At 38.2% G+C, this 14939-nt stretch overlaps 1 protein-coding gene across 1 annotated transcript in view; it reads right to left on the reverse strand.

The window, feature by feature from the left end:
• Positions 1–14939, reverse strand: part of CSMD1 (CUB and Sushi multiple domains 1) — a 2063616-nt gene that overhangs the window by 654317 nt on the left and 1394360 nt on the right. The window contains exons 9-10 of the mRNA XM_024251429.3: positions 11214–11338; positions 3–124 (exon numbers count right to left, since the gene is read on the reverse strand). Coding sequence (XP_024107197.3) covers positions 3–124; positions 11214–11338 — 247 coding nt within the window. The remainder of the gene's footprint in view (positions 1–2; positions 125–11213; positions 11339–14939) is intronic.

Genomic DNA, 14939 nt, shown 5'->3' on the forward strand with positions numbered 1-14939 from the left:
ACCTTGTCTGGGTCGGTGGTGGTGATGACCCACACACAGTGTGCGTTATCTTCATACTGAACTGGATAATTAGGGGAGGTAATGATGCCGCTGGGCCCACGCAGATTGGATCCACATGTTCTAGCTGGAAACACATAGAAACAAGGTTATTTTCTACAATATTTTTTCAGTTTGGTAAAGACATAAGATTTATGGGAAAGTTCAAGTTAGCTATTATCTAATCACAGTAAAAAAGGGTGCATGGACTCCAACTGGGACACGGACTCCAGTCAGCAAGTGGATTGCTCAGCCGGCAGGACTTTTGCTTGGTATCTGCAGTGTTATGCTGGGGCACTTTATTTTTTCCAAAGGGCTTTCCACTCACCAAAGGATCTAACAGATGATAGCACCATGCTCAATGTCAATACCAAAGTAGCCCATTTCAAATCCCATTGTGACTCAGAGAGAGTCTTCACGTACATCTCGTTGTTCAGAGAATCTCCATACACACCTAACTGTGTGCGACTGCAGTAAGATAGAGGGAAAGGCACCGTCGAGTGGAATTCAACCAGAGTTACCATCTCAGCTACGTCTTACACTGTATGACCTCCAATAAATTGTGTCTTTTCAACTTTAAAAAAGGATTTTGGAGCAGCTGATCATCTCCAAAGTCACTTTCGAGCTTTAGATTCTATTCTACAACAAACTATACCAATTTCTTTACAGCACGATGCAAATAGGAATTTAAAACATTATTGAAAGTTTAAAGAAAGAAAATAGGAATGGTGACTTTAAAAATTAAAAAAATCTTAAAGTTGAAATGAAAGACTGAGCAAAGCATAGAAATTGCATAATTCAATATATACAACTTAGTCTGGAATGTAAAAATAATTTAATTGGCTTCCACTTTATGAAAGAAGTCTTTTTTTTCAAATCAATAGACATATTTTAGAAATATAATGTCAGCATAGACTCTGGTTTTAACATTAATAATTTAAACTGGGTTTCAGAAAGGAGCAGAAGAAACTAATTTCACAAGAAGAAATTAATGTAAGAGAACTTCTGCTTCATTTTCCTAAGACATCCTATGACACAAACTGATAAAAACGTTTCATAGGAAGGATTAACCCTCATCGTAGCCTATCCTCTATTTTTTCATTCCTTGGGTTTAACCCTTTCTTCAAGTCAGTTATTATTCTAGGAGACTCAGCTACAAAACTCAGCAGAACAGGACTTGTGTCTTAACAAGGGCTACCTTGTGGGGGGACAAGAATCAACCACTGAACCCAGGTTTTCCAAAGGGCCTCAAGAACCAGACATTTCTCTCTTCCACATATGTCAGTATAATAACAATAGTAATAATAATAATAATACAAATCATGCCTATTCCTCATAATACTTCTTTAATCTTTAATCTACTGTGACTATTCATCTGAGATCTCTCTCTCCTAAAACGTTGTGCATTCCCTGAGCTTAGGAACAGTCCTCTTTCTGCATTTACCTGTCCCTCCTCAGCACTGTATACCACGCTGTAGTCCCAGACATGTGAAAATGGGACAAGATGATTTGAGACAACTGTTCAGTTGCTTCCTACTTATTATGGAAATAATTAGCTAAAAATTGACCTATTCTACATTGATAAGTGTGTTAAAATTACCTTTTAAAACACTGGCATTTACTGTCCAAATGAAAAACAAACATGGGTAAAACATAACTGGGTTTTCAAAACTCAGTAGGTGTGTCATTGATCTAAAGGTCACTGGACAAAGGACTGAATGAAAACATGGACCCCTTCTATGCACTAATATCTCACTCTCTAATGAGTCTTTTTAATGAGCTGTTCTCAGAGAGGATCATAAACTTTAGATGTGAAATCTTGAAGCCGTCTAATATTAGCATTATCCAACTAGAAAACCTTTGAAAAAAAGTGATAATCAATAAAATCTGAGTTGTAATACCTTTATGTTGCATTTTCCTACTTTGTAACACTTCATAATTAACAGCTATTATAAAGATCAGGTAGCGCTCATAAATATTTGTTATTTAATTGTGAAGCAATGTAACCATATTGGCATTGTCAGTCTGCATTTCAAGCTCTTAAAAAGTACATCTGAAAAACATTTGCAGGGGGAAAGTCATCTGTTACAATCCTACTGACAAGGTGGGCTCAGCCCGCCATTGGCCCAGATGTTCCCGGCCGGAAGGATCCCTAAAGCTGGCCCCGCTCATGGCTTTGTGTCCTAGGTGCCTACTGTGAAGCTGGCCCCTCACTTGGCTTATGAAAATTGGCTACCAGCATCTCATGAAATGCATCTCACGCATTGTATTTTATTTGTGAAGTAACTTTTAGTAAAATATGCATAGGAAACCAGCCCGTCCACCACATTTTCAGGCCTACGAAGTACCAAGTTTCACATAAAGCAAGTCATGGGCCCAGGTCCTTCAGAGACATTCTTTACCAAAAGCTTTCAAATTAACCCATAATGTTTCTTTTTTAATTTAGAAATCTCTCTCCATCTTTGCAACATATTTTAATAACAAATTGTTTAATTTTTGCCCATTTTTTTATTAAGCCATCAAAATGGTCATCTGAAATGAATATTGGGAATATTCAGACCAGAGATTTGTGTCTGATTTGTTCATTTGTTTAACTTTGCCAATTAGAACAATTTTTAGCATTTGATAGTTTCCTCAATAAATATTAGCATAGCTTCTGAATAGGTGTAACGGCCTTAGGTCGCATAACCTAACTGTAATTATGTAATTCTAACCCTCCTTCTTAGGACATTGTTGAAAGCTTGTGCTACTTTCTCAGTGTTTGCCTTTCTAAATCTTCTCCTACCTAATCATCTGCTTCTTTACCATCTGATGATGCACCCCTTATCTGGCTTGTTATGATTTATTTAGCTATTGCTTCCTTGCATCTAGGGTTTTCTGCTAGTCAGAATAACTCTTCAGTTTTTCAACTGGCAACTACTGTAAGTTCAACCATGCATTTGTAGAGTCCTTATTAAATAAACAACCACCCTGTGGCTTGAGCTGTTGTGATTTCCACCAGCCGATGTCCACACGGTGGTGAACAGAGTGTCAGCTATCCTCTAGCTGTCCTGCAGCTCACCTTATTACCTGGGCCAGGAAAGCTTACATTAATTTCTCTGAATTTCTTAGTGGAGAGAGAAGAGCCAACACACCGTCCTCCATCTAGCACACCCACATCTTCCCCTCCGTCAGCTTCCAGCACCAGAAGGGTATAATTTCTCATGTCTACCATATGTTAAGCTTTAAAAAATTAGATATTTGGAAAAAAGAAAAAGAAGAGCTAGAGAAGAAAATGGGACAGGCTGGGAAAGAAGAGATGACCCAGGGCTGAGCTTTGTACTGAGTAGATCCAATGAGTGAGTGTCCTTGGTCAGGGAGCTTTGGGGATGATCTGTTAGGGATGTCTGCTGTCCACCCTTAGAGATCCTCTAGTTAGATGGGCAAGGGTGCAGCAGCCTGCAAGGCAGGAAGAATAATGGGTGTCGAGAAAATCTCGGCAGTGCACACAGGCCCTTGCAAAGGAAGCGGATGGCTGCCATCGTCTTATCTAAAAACCATATCTATGTTGCTTTGTCGCCTATTGGGGGGCTCTATTTGAATACAAATTTATCCGATGGTCTGGGAGGTCACGAAACGACGCCATAAGTTCTGACTTAGAAACATAGACATCTGAAGGTTTATCACCTGCCTCTCTCTTCACTCACGGACTCTGCTGGCTTTTCACTTCATGCAAAGAACAGATTGGGCAGCTCCTCACACAGGAGACAGCCCAGGGAAGCTGTTCTGACTGGGACTGGACAATTTCATAGCATCCTTGGAGGCAGGGAAACTTCTTTCCTTCCGTTAGCTTCTGTGCTAAACAGGCATTCAATTAGTCAACGAAGTATGTGATTAAGCAGCATAATTAAGTAACTACAATATACTAGTGCCAAGCCAGTTTTTAAAACAAGATCTCTCTCCATAAGCTGCCATCGTGGAAATGTGTGGACGCACGTTTATACAAACTATAGCAGAATGCCTCTTTCTACTCTTGCAAAGGCCTTGCCTCTTGGAAATATAACATCTAATAGAGAGTAAAATTCACTGACATGCTTGATAAATGTACTTGGATAATAACTGCGACCTAATGTACACCTGATGTTACTTGCTTGACAGTTTTCCAAACTTGTAAACTCAAATTTCACTTACATCTTTTCTGTCTCCCCAGTAAAGCTAGAATTCACAGAATGATAAATTGAAAATATAATACATCAGGAGGGAAAGTGGAAAGGGAGAAGAAAACTAACCAATTTTGGATGCCAATGCATGCCATTTTGACATTTATCCACTTAATCAATGAATATTTATTAAGTATAAAATAGGTTTGTTTCATGCAATTTATCTTAATATAAAGTAATAACTTATCTGTTTATTTAAATGCAGTTCCAGGAAATCTTATTGTTCTATAGTAACTACTTAATTAATCAAATTACTTGAAAGAAGAAACATTCTAATTGATTAAATTTAAATTAGTGGGATTTCAGGGGTCGCATTAGAAGCTTTTTTAAAGCAAATTTATAATTATATTGGATAGCCTATTTCTCATACGTTTTTAGGAGAAAACATTTTTATCAAGCACAAATTTTATGTCCAGATTGTCAACCATAATGAAGATAATACATCACAGAGGCTAAGAACTTCCTTTCCTTCACCACACCTGGTTCCAGGCCTGGCTTAGGTAGTCAGTAGCTGTATCATCTTATTTAATTTTAAGCCACTCAGCTTATTTAATTAGAATAATCATAACTCCACTTATGATTGCTCTAAGGATTGAATAAAAGAAGACAATAAAGCATTTACTACCTGGCCTGACGTATCACAGCATGGCTGGGTGCGGTGGCTCATGCCTGTAATTCCAGCATTTTGGGAGGCTGAGGTGGGTGGATCACCTGAGGTCTGGAGTTTGAGACCAGCCTGGCCAACATGGTGAAACTCCGTCTCTACTAAACATACAAAAATTAGCTGAGTATGGTGGCAGGTGACTGTAATCCCAGCTACTGGGGAGGCTGAGGCAGAAGAATCGCTTGAGTCAGGGAGGTGGCAGTTGCAGTGAGCCAAGATAGCACCACTGTACTACAGCCTGTGTGACAGAGGGAGACTCTGTCTCAAAAAGAAAAAAAAAAAAAAAAGACAGAAAAAAAGTATACATGCAGTGCTCATTATGAGTTGAACACTGAGGGTATGGCGGAGAGAGAACAAAACTAAGTTTCTTGCCTTCAGCAGGAAATTAACAAACACATGGACATATAATTTCAGAAGGAGAAAACAGCTTTGAAGAAAGGCAGATAAAAGATTTGTAAAGTGAGGGAAAAGGCCTGCTCTATAAGATGTGGTTTTGGAAGGATGTGGGTTCACATGGCATTTGATGAAAGGCATAAATGGACAGTCACACGGATACCTGGGGGGAAGGGGATACTCCAGAGAGGGGAAACCAAATCCAAGAATCCTAGGAGAGAAACACCGCTGGCATGCTCTAGGAATGTAAATAGCACCAACTTAAGGTTAGCTTTCAGGTTATTTTATGTCAATAGAGTGTGAGAGTAGTATAAGATACAAAACTATATTATTGCCAATAACTTAGTAAAAATAATAAGAAAAAAATATATTTTCTCCCAGGTGACTTTCAGGTAAAAAGTATAAAGCTTCAGGAGTCAGGAAACAACAACAGAAATTTCTCCAAATTCACAGGAATTAAAAATTAACAGTGTGTTTTTCTGTCTAAATCTCTGAGATAGTGGCTACATGATCAAATACACAAAATAGTATCCTGACACTGACACTGGATCTGTAACCTGGTATAAAGAAGAGTCATCTTTCAGGGTAAATGATCTTCTTATTACTCTTTAAAAGGTCATTTCTACAAGGGCGGAAAACGCGAATGGAAAAGAAAAAGCTGTAAAAGTTTTTGGTGAATGATGAGTTCATAAATTAAGAATATTTTTTAGCTAACCTAATCTGAAATTCCAAGGCAATAATAACTGTATTCCCTGACTCTGGCTGGCTCCAATTAGCTTCCGTGTTACCACAGTTACAACTGCCAATAATACTTTATTTCTCTTAGAGGGCTTTTCATCTCAGGGAGCAACTCAAAATATTAACTCTACAGATCAAAGTGCATTAGCATTAAAGAAGTTCTCAACATAAATCGCCCCTAAAGACTGATGGAATGAAGTACCAGCCTGAACATTTTACTTAAAAAAATAGAACGATATACTCTTCTCTCCATTTTGTTTGCTTATTTTAAAAATCTACTTCCAGTTAAAGATACTCATACAGTTTTAAACAGCTCATAATGTTTTACCCTGCAAAAAATCATAATGGTTGTTTTCATATTCCTAAATGAAGAAAGCGTAATTTCAAACAAAATCACATATATAATTACTGAGCTATGACAACCATTCATCTATTTGGTAACAGGAAGAAAAGGTAATGTTGCCCCCGTTCTCAGAGCTAATTAGCTAATGTAAGCATTGGCTAACCACACCAGCCTCCAGATGGAAGGATCACTTCTGACTCACTGCAATTTATCAAATGCTTCCATCAGATATTCCTGCTCCAGAGAAGGCATGATCATTACTTCAGAGTTAGAGACCCTTCATGAAAATAGGAACCTTGAGAGTCAGTCTTTCCTGGACGCACCTCACTGGAATAGCTTTATGCTTAGAATGGATCTGATGTTCAGACCAGGGGCATTTTATTGCATTTGATAGATGGTTGAGTTGAGAATATGTGGCAGAAATGATCATTATTAGGCCACCTTTAGAGTCTGAGAATGAATCAGGAAAACTCAAACTATGATGCTTTTTTTTTTTTTCCTTTTTTCTTTTTGAGATGAAGTTTTGCTCTTGTCACCCAGGCTGGAGTATAGTGGCACGATCTCTGCTTACTGCAACTTTCAACTTCGAGGTTCAAGTGATTCTCCTGCCTCAGCCTCCCGAGTAGCTGGGATTACAGGCATGCACCAGCATGTCCAGCTAATTTCAGTATTTTTAGTAGAGACAGAGTTTCACTATGTTGGCCAGGTTGGTCTTGAACTCCTGACCTCAGGTGATCTGCCTGCCTTGGCCTCCCGAAATGCTGGGATTACAGACGTGAGCCACCATGCCAGCCAATGCTGTGTTTTCCGATACTATTTTTTGTGGTAATGGCAGAGTGACAAATGAACTTGGAAAATGGTCCCTGCTGTACCGAACCTGTCGATAGCAAAGAACGATTCCCTGTAGTCTGTTTTATGTGGCATTTACCCATTTTCCTGGACACTTTAGATATATAACGTTATCTTTTTATAGAAATAGTTATAAAAGCTCCACTTTTATAAATGTTTTTTACCTCTTCTCTAATGGATGAATCCATTGTTGGATGCAAATTGAGACGGTACTTAAAAAAGGGAATGGTGACATACTCAGGGTTCCTAAAAGTTGCCAACCTGAGGAACTTGTGTATTTTAATTGAAGAAAGAGTGTTCTACAGAGGGATGCCAGACAGGAAGTGGGGCACAACTCACTGGGCTCATTTCTCCTCTTCACAACTACACGGGTGTTGATGGCTTTTCATAGTGAGGAAGAAAATCATGACTGTAAATGTCTAAACTTGCGCTGTCATATGTGGCAACTGCTAGCCACACGTGGCTACTGAGCACCTGAAATGCAGCTGGTCTGAGATGAGCTATGCTCTAAGTAGAAAATGCACACTGGATTTCCAAAACACAGTATGAAAAACAAGAAAATATATAAAATATCTCATTATCATACTTGTATTAACTATATGTTAACATGATACAATTTGGGAGTATTTGGGTTAAATAAAATGTTATTACAATTCACCTGTTTTTCTTTCCCTTTTTAGTCTAGCTACTAAATATTTCAAATTCACATACATAGTCTGGGAAATAAACACACACCTTTCCTAGTTACTCAATCCAGCACTAACTTAGGTGCTCCTGTGAAGGGATTTTGGAGGCATAATTAAACTACCTTATCAACTGACTGTAAGTTAAGGAGATTATTTTGTCTGGCCTTTACATAATCAGTTGGGAAGTCTTCAAAGAGGGCTAGAATTTCCCTTACAGAGAAACTCCTGCCTGTGGACAGCAGCTTTGACCTCTTCCTGGAGATCCTGGCCTGATCCCTATCTTTCCTTCCTAACAGCCTGTCTTTCGGAATTCAGATATAATGCCAGCCCTATCAATCATGTGAGCCATTTCCCTGATCTAAGCCCACACACTTGTCTCCATCCTAGTGGATTTGCTTCTCTGCTTGAATTTTTACTCACAGAGTCAAGTGCTTGGACATGAGGTGTTGCTGAAGCAAACGTGGGCACAGCTTTGGAACTGGGTAGTGGGTCAGAGCTGCAAGGTTTTGGGGAGCATCATAGAGAAGGCCTCAGGTGCCTCGAAAAGACTGCTAGTAGAAATCTATCTTGTATCGATACTCTTGGTAGGACTCAGAAAGAGTGAGAGACATTCCTGGAAACTGAAAGAGGTGGCAGAAGCTTAGCAGAAATGGTTCTGTGATTAGGTAGGAAGCAGGGTGTTCAGTGACAAACACAGATGGACAGCTAAGGAGAGTTCCAGGCCATGTGTCCAAGAGGCCACTTGATTTCTTCTTGCTGCTGATACTAAAACATGATAGGAAAGACATAAATTGAGGGGAAGACTGTCAAACAAAAAGGAATCAGGACCAGGTGATTTTGAAACTTCTCAGCCTCTCCAGACGGCAAAAGAGGCTGAAATTTGGAAGCGACAGCTGCACAAGCATTCTAGACAGGAAAGGCAGAGTGTGTGGCTGCACAGCCGTGCCCTGAAACCTCAGAATGACCGTAAGGTCAGAACACAGGTATTACGTCCCAGAAAGGATACTTTTTAAGAAATTGAGGGTTTCTTATCCATCTTATCAACTGGTGCAACTAGATAGCTAAGGAGCATTGTCCCTCTGACATCTCAGCAGGAGTCCAAGATGGAGAAAAGATTATCTCAAAAATATGTGAGAGCATGGCGTTTGTCTAACTGAATCAACACTAGTAAAACCATCCACTATAAAAACACCTCCTTAGGAATTATTTCTAGCAGTATAAGTTATTATTTCAGAAAAATAAATTAAGTTTATTACTTCAAATACATTTTTAGTTCTTACTGAATTTATTAGAAGTAATAAACTTAATAAGAACTAATAAGAACTAAAGTACTATTCAATGATGATCATGGTATATCTAACTTAAGCAGAACGAGGGAATCATCAGTGAGAAGAGAAGATTGATAAAGCCAGGCACTCTTTGCCTGTGGAGTTGAAAGGAAGAGGCAGAGTCTTGGCGATTACTAGTAACTTTCCAGAAAACCAAACCAAATACACCAAACAAGAGAGACCCTGCGGAAAAAGTGTTCTCTTCCAAAATATGATCAAGTGGGACACTTGAATTGACGAGAACAGGATACCAAAAAGAATCCCCTTCTAATTATCTCTAAGCGTGAGTAGTTGGGGGGTTGAGAAGGATGGGAGAAATGTGTCCACCTTCAGCCTGGATGGAGCAGTTGTTTCCTAAGAGATAAGCACCTCTGAGTGTGTGATATCTTTGGGACAGGATACTGAGAAAGGGCTTTGAGTTTAAGATGAGAGTCAGGGCCAAGAAAGGCAATGTCATAGGTAAACATATAAAATCACATTATATAAAGGCAAATATTTAAGTTACTCTAAAATATTGACTTAAAAGTAACACTTAAAAGAATGCACATTTACTATTTGTCTAAAGTGAACTTTAAAAATAATGAAGCCTATTTCTGGGATATAAGAGCAAGAAAACTATTGAAGGAATTTTTTTTCCCCTAAAGGAAAAATAATCCATATGACTCGTCCCTCATGTATAATTGGGAGGCTTGTGCAACACCAGCCCTAGTGGGAACATGAATTTTAGTACAGTTCTTTGAAGTGCTTAAGGGTCTTATGTTAGAATTGAAAAATGCACAATCAAAGTAGTCTAGTGACAAAAAGAAGGGGACAGCTATGTGCATTTCCTTGACCAGAGATTGCTGACTCTCGTGAAGGGTCTCCATTTAAGAGGTGACAACACGCTGTCAGCTGGGCCATACACCCTCCCTCCCCTTCCTGTGGGGTGGGTCCTGCAAAGCTGTATCCCCTGCATGTGACTGATCCCTACTGGTTATAGGGACCAGGTACAATACAGTAAATGGGGCCAAAGAGTGTTCTTAGCTTAGATGACGATAGTGACATGTTTGGTAACTAGTTATTTTCCCAGGCTGCAATGACACTATGCTTCTTGCACCTTTTTAAACAACTAAAATGCTTAAAAGTTTAAAATGTATAAGTCCATTCACATGAAAAGACTATATGGAAAGATAAGGTATTCTTACATATGAAGTTTTCCTTTTTAGTCAAACTAGTGCTTTTCCTCCCAAAACTACCAGTTTACATGAATCATTTTATGGCCGCAATTCAAAAACGAAAACTTCAAACTCAGCGTTTCTTTAATTTTATTATTATTTTTCATTGTAAAACAACCAAAATAATTTTCTGCTGTTTTCAATATGATTTCTGTAATTCTGGTAAGAATTTGTGTATACTTCATAGCAGTAAAAAATAAGTAATTTAACCTTTGCTGACTTCATATGTTTTATTTGAAAATGATGATGATAATAATGATGAATATTTTACTCTGCTAACTATGTTAGAGATTAAAGATCATTTATTAATAAAATGATGATTTGGAATCAGGCTAACAATTCCTTTTATTACTCACATAATTAATACCTAAAAATATTCAACCTCACTGCAATAGGAAAGTGAACCTTTTTAGGTTTGCAGGGTGCACAGAAACCTTTCTGGCAGGTCCAGCTGTGGAAGATATATTCACACACATGCACACTGTTTGTGTGTATAGATAGATACCAAGTTATACTGAGTATGTGTGGATTTGCTCACATCTATCCTCAAATGTAAAACACAAAAATATTCTTGGAAATGTTAGCCTCTTAACAAATTCCAAGGAAAGATTTCTGTTATTACCCACATCACTATGAAAACATATATTACTACCAAGTTCTACTCTGCCTATAGACAATGCTTCATGCTTAAATTGTATATTCACAAAAATGCCAACTCTAAAGAAAGAGATAATCCAGGCTTTACCCACCGCAGGTGCCTTACCTCGGCAGATGGGCCTGTGGTCACTCCAAGCAGCGAGCGTGTCTGTAACTCTCTGACAGGTGATGCTTTTAGATCCCTGGAGCACGTAATTGTCCTCACAAGAAAATTGTACATTTGCACCAACCCTAAGCAGTTAAAAAAGAAAAAACAACCCAAATTATTCACAGAAGACTTCTTTGGGAAAAAAAAAATCAGCAAAATGGCTGCTACGATGTTGTGCAGTTAAAACAGCATAAGACATTAAGCAACTCATTAGGTATTGTTTATAGAGGCAACCCTGTGATTTAGCAAAGGTTATAAAATCAAAAGACTTGGGTTCAGATTCCTGTTGTGCCACCTTCAGAATTAACAAACACATGAACCTTAACTTGTCATGACTAAGATAGAAAAAAATAGCAAAAATGACTTTACTGAATGTTGTGGCTTTAATAAGAAAATAAATGTGAAGAAATTTTGTACCCTGAAAACAAGATGAAGTTGGATGTCATTCATCGTGAATAAATATTTTACAAAAACAAGAAGTAAAAAAGTCTAGATTAAGAAAATATCTCAGTAAAGAATGTATTTTGCTATCACACATGTTAATTATATTTAAAAGAAAGCTAGTGATATTATATTTCAGAAATTCTTATCGGGAAAGAATGATTTATTTTACTTTTCTTTTGTTTGTTTTTTTGTTTTGTTTTGAGACAGAGTTTCACACTGTCACCCAGGCTGGAGTGCAGTGGCACCACCTCTGCTCACTGCAACCTCCGCCTCCAGGGTTCAAGCTATTTTCCTGCCTCAGCCTCCTGAGTAGCTGGGACTACAGATATGCACAACCATGCCCGGCTAATTTTTGTATTTTTAGTACAGACAGAGTTTCACCATGTTGGCCAGGCTGGTCTTGAATTCCTGACCTGAAGTGATTCACCTGCCTCAACCTCCCAAAATACTAGGATTACAGGCGTGAGCCACTGCCCCCAGCTGTGTTTTAGAAGAAAGCAATCCATCCAGCCTGGATTTAGAGAAAAAATTGCCCTGGCTCCAGACCTGCATTTGCAAACACGGAGCTTTACGGTTGTAAACATTAACGAGACACTGTCACAGAACACCAACTGGACAGCTGCATTCAAAACTGTGAGAGGCAGAGATCAGGTTTGAACACCACCCAGTTACTTCTTCTGAGCCTGGCTTCTGGCCTTGAATTAGATGTAGCCTTATTGAACTCTCTGACAAGCGCATTGTTACCAGAGGAAATTCTACTCATGTTTTTAGTTTGAGAAACCACAGGTTGATGTTGAGGAAACAGAATTGAAATAAGGAGTCTTTGAAGGAAAAGAAGCACAGTTGTCAGTGTGGATGGATGAAGTTAATAATAGAGACAAGATAGGGGAAACATAAATAGACGCTTTTCTTTCTTGCTTAGTGAAAAAAATCCATATCTATAATATCAGAGTGAATATCATTCAGGTAACATTGCACCAGCATCCCCCATAGCATCTATGTAACACTCTCTGGGGATTGCCATGGATGTCGGCAACAGCCATCAAATCAGAGCCAAACCAATTGGGAAAATTCTAGGTAAACAAAATTAAACACCTTTCTTTTCTAAAGGGATGTCTCATCTTAATAAAACTTAATATGCAAAAGCTTATTTTAGAAAATAATGAAGAGAATTCAAAGGATGTAGACTTTTCCAGACATATCTGTCTAGGAAGTTCTTTTTTCACTAGGAATCTAGGACAACGAGAGTTCTATGGAACTAATTTTGAGAAACCCGGCATCATAAGAACATAATATGTATTAATTTTAAATGCGAAAAATATAAAAAGCAAAACCCAGTCATGATTCACATTTTAATTGCTAGCCATCACAGTTATTTAAGACATCTGTAATTGTAGACATATTCCCCTGCCATAGTTTTTGATCATTGATCTGTGTTTAAACCTCATCTAAGAAATTTTTTTTTAAAACAATTGTTCTATCTTTGTGTTTTCTATTCCAGGTATAAATCTCCAGATCTTTCTATTTACCTACATTTTAATATCCATAGTTTTCCCCATTCTTTCAATATATTTTCATTGAACATCTACCATGTGTTACACTCTATTCTAAGTACGAAAGTGGCAGAAGTGAATAGCACAAAGCCACAATCTCATGGAGATAACCTGATATTTAAGAAAGAAAAAAATAACCAAATCAAACATAAAGAAAACAAAAAAGTGTCATAAAGTGCCATGAAGAAAATAAATAAAATGACCTGAGACTCCTCAGGTAGGAAGAGTTGGAACTTGAGTGTGGCCACTTCTTCAATGATCCCCTTAACCTGAGGCACTGATATTTAGTGTAGTATTCCACGGGAGTTCAAACAGAAAGGGAGGGATGGGCGGGGGGGCCTTTGCTTCAACTTAGCAAGCACTATATTTCAATGACTGCAGCACATCACTCCTTAGTCATGGAAGGCTCTCTGCTCCTATAACACCTCTATTTTTTTCATGCATTTTTTCCCTACATCCAACCAATATTCCTTCAGGTATCAGTAGCACATTGCATTCTGTTTTGAGAAAAACAATCAATAAGCCTAAACCCCCAAAGCGCAGACAACACTGGCAAAAATAGACAAATGAGATGACATCAAACTAAAACCCTTACGCACAGTAAAGGAAACAACCAATAGAGTGAAGAGACACCCTACAGAATGCGAGAAAATACTGGAGAACAAAACATCAGGTAATGAGTTCATATCCACAAATACAAAGAACTCAAACAAGGGAATCACAAGAAAACAAATCACCCATGTAAAACATGGGCAAAGGACCTGAATAGACATTTCTTTAAAAAAGACATAAAAACGGCCAACAGGTATACGGAAAGGTGCTCCGTGTCACTAATCATCAGGGAAATGCAAATTAAAACCACAGTGAGATATCAACTCACACCTGTTAAGATGGCTATTATCAAAAAGACAAAAGATAATACGTGTTGTTGAGGATGTGGAGAAAAGGGAACCCTTGTACATTGTTGTTAGAAATGGAAAATATGTAAATTAGCATACTCATTATGGAAAATACTATGGGGTTGCTGAAAAAATTAAAAATAGAACTACTACATGATCCAGAATTTCACTTCTGATCCTATAGCTGAAGGAAACAAAATCAATACGTTGAAGAGATATCTGCACTCCCATAATCACTGCAGCGTTACTCACAATAGCCACGCTGTGGAATCAACGCAGGGGTTCAACACTGGACTGAGAAATGGATAAAGAAATTGTGGTGCGTGTGTGTGTGTGTGTGAGCGTGCCTGTGTGTGTACACAATGGAATACTATTCAGCCTTTTTTAAAAAAGAGGAAATCTTGCCATTTGTGACAACACAGTTGATCCTGGGGGAAATTATGCTAAGTAAAATGAACCAGGCACAGAAAGACAAGTACTGCATGATCTCATTTCTATGTGAAATCTGGAAAAAATAGAACTGACAGTAGCAGAGTGTGGGTACCAGGGGCTGGAGGAAGGAGAGGAAACAAATAATACAAAATTTCACTTAGGAGAAATAAGCTCAGGAGATCTATTGTACAGCATGGTGACTGTAGTTAATAACAGCATACTGTATACTTGAAAATTGTCTGGAGAGATTTTGAAAGTTGTCACCATGAAAAATGACAAATATGTGAAGTAATGGGTATGTTAATTAGCTTGATTTGACCATCTCACAATGTGTTCATATTTCAGACTGTCATGTA

The sequence above is a fragment of the Pongo abelii genome, chromosome 7 (genome assembly GCF_028885655.2).
Source record: "Pongo abelii isolate AG06213 chromosome 7, NHGRI_mPonAbe1-v2.0_pri, whole genome shotgun sequence".
In the NCBI taxonomy this organism is placed as follows: domain Eukaryota; kingdom Metazoa; phylum Chordata; class Mammalia; order Primates; family Hominidae; genus Pongo; species Pongo abelii.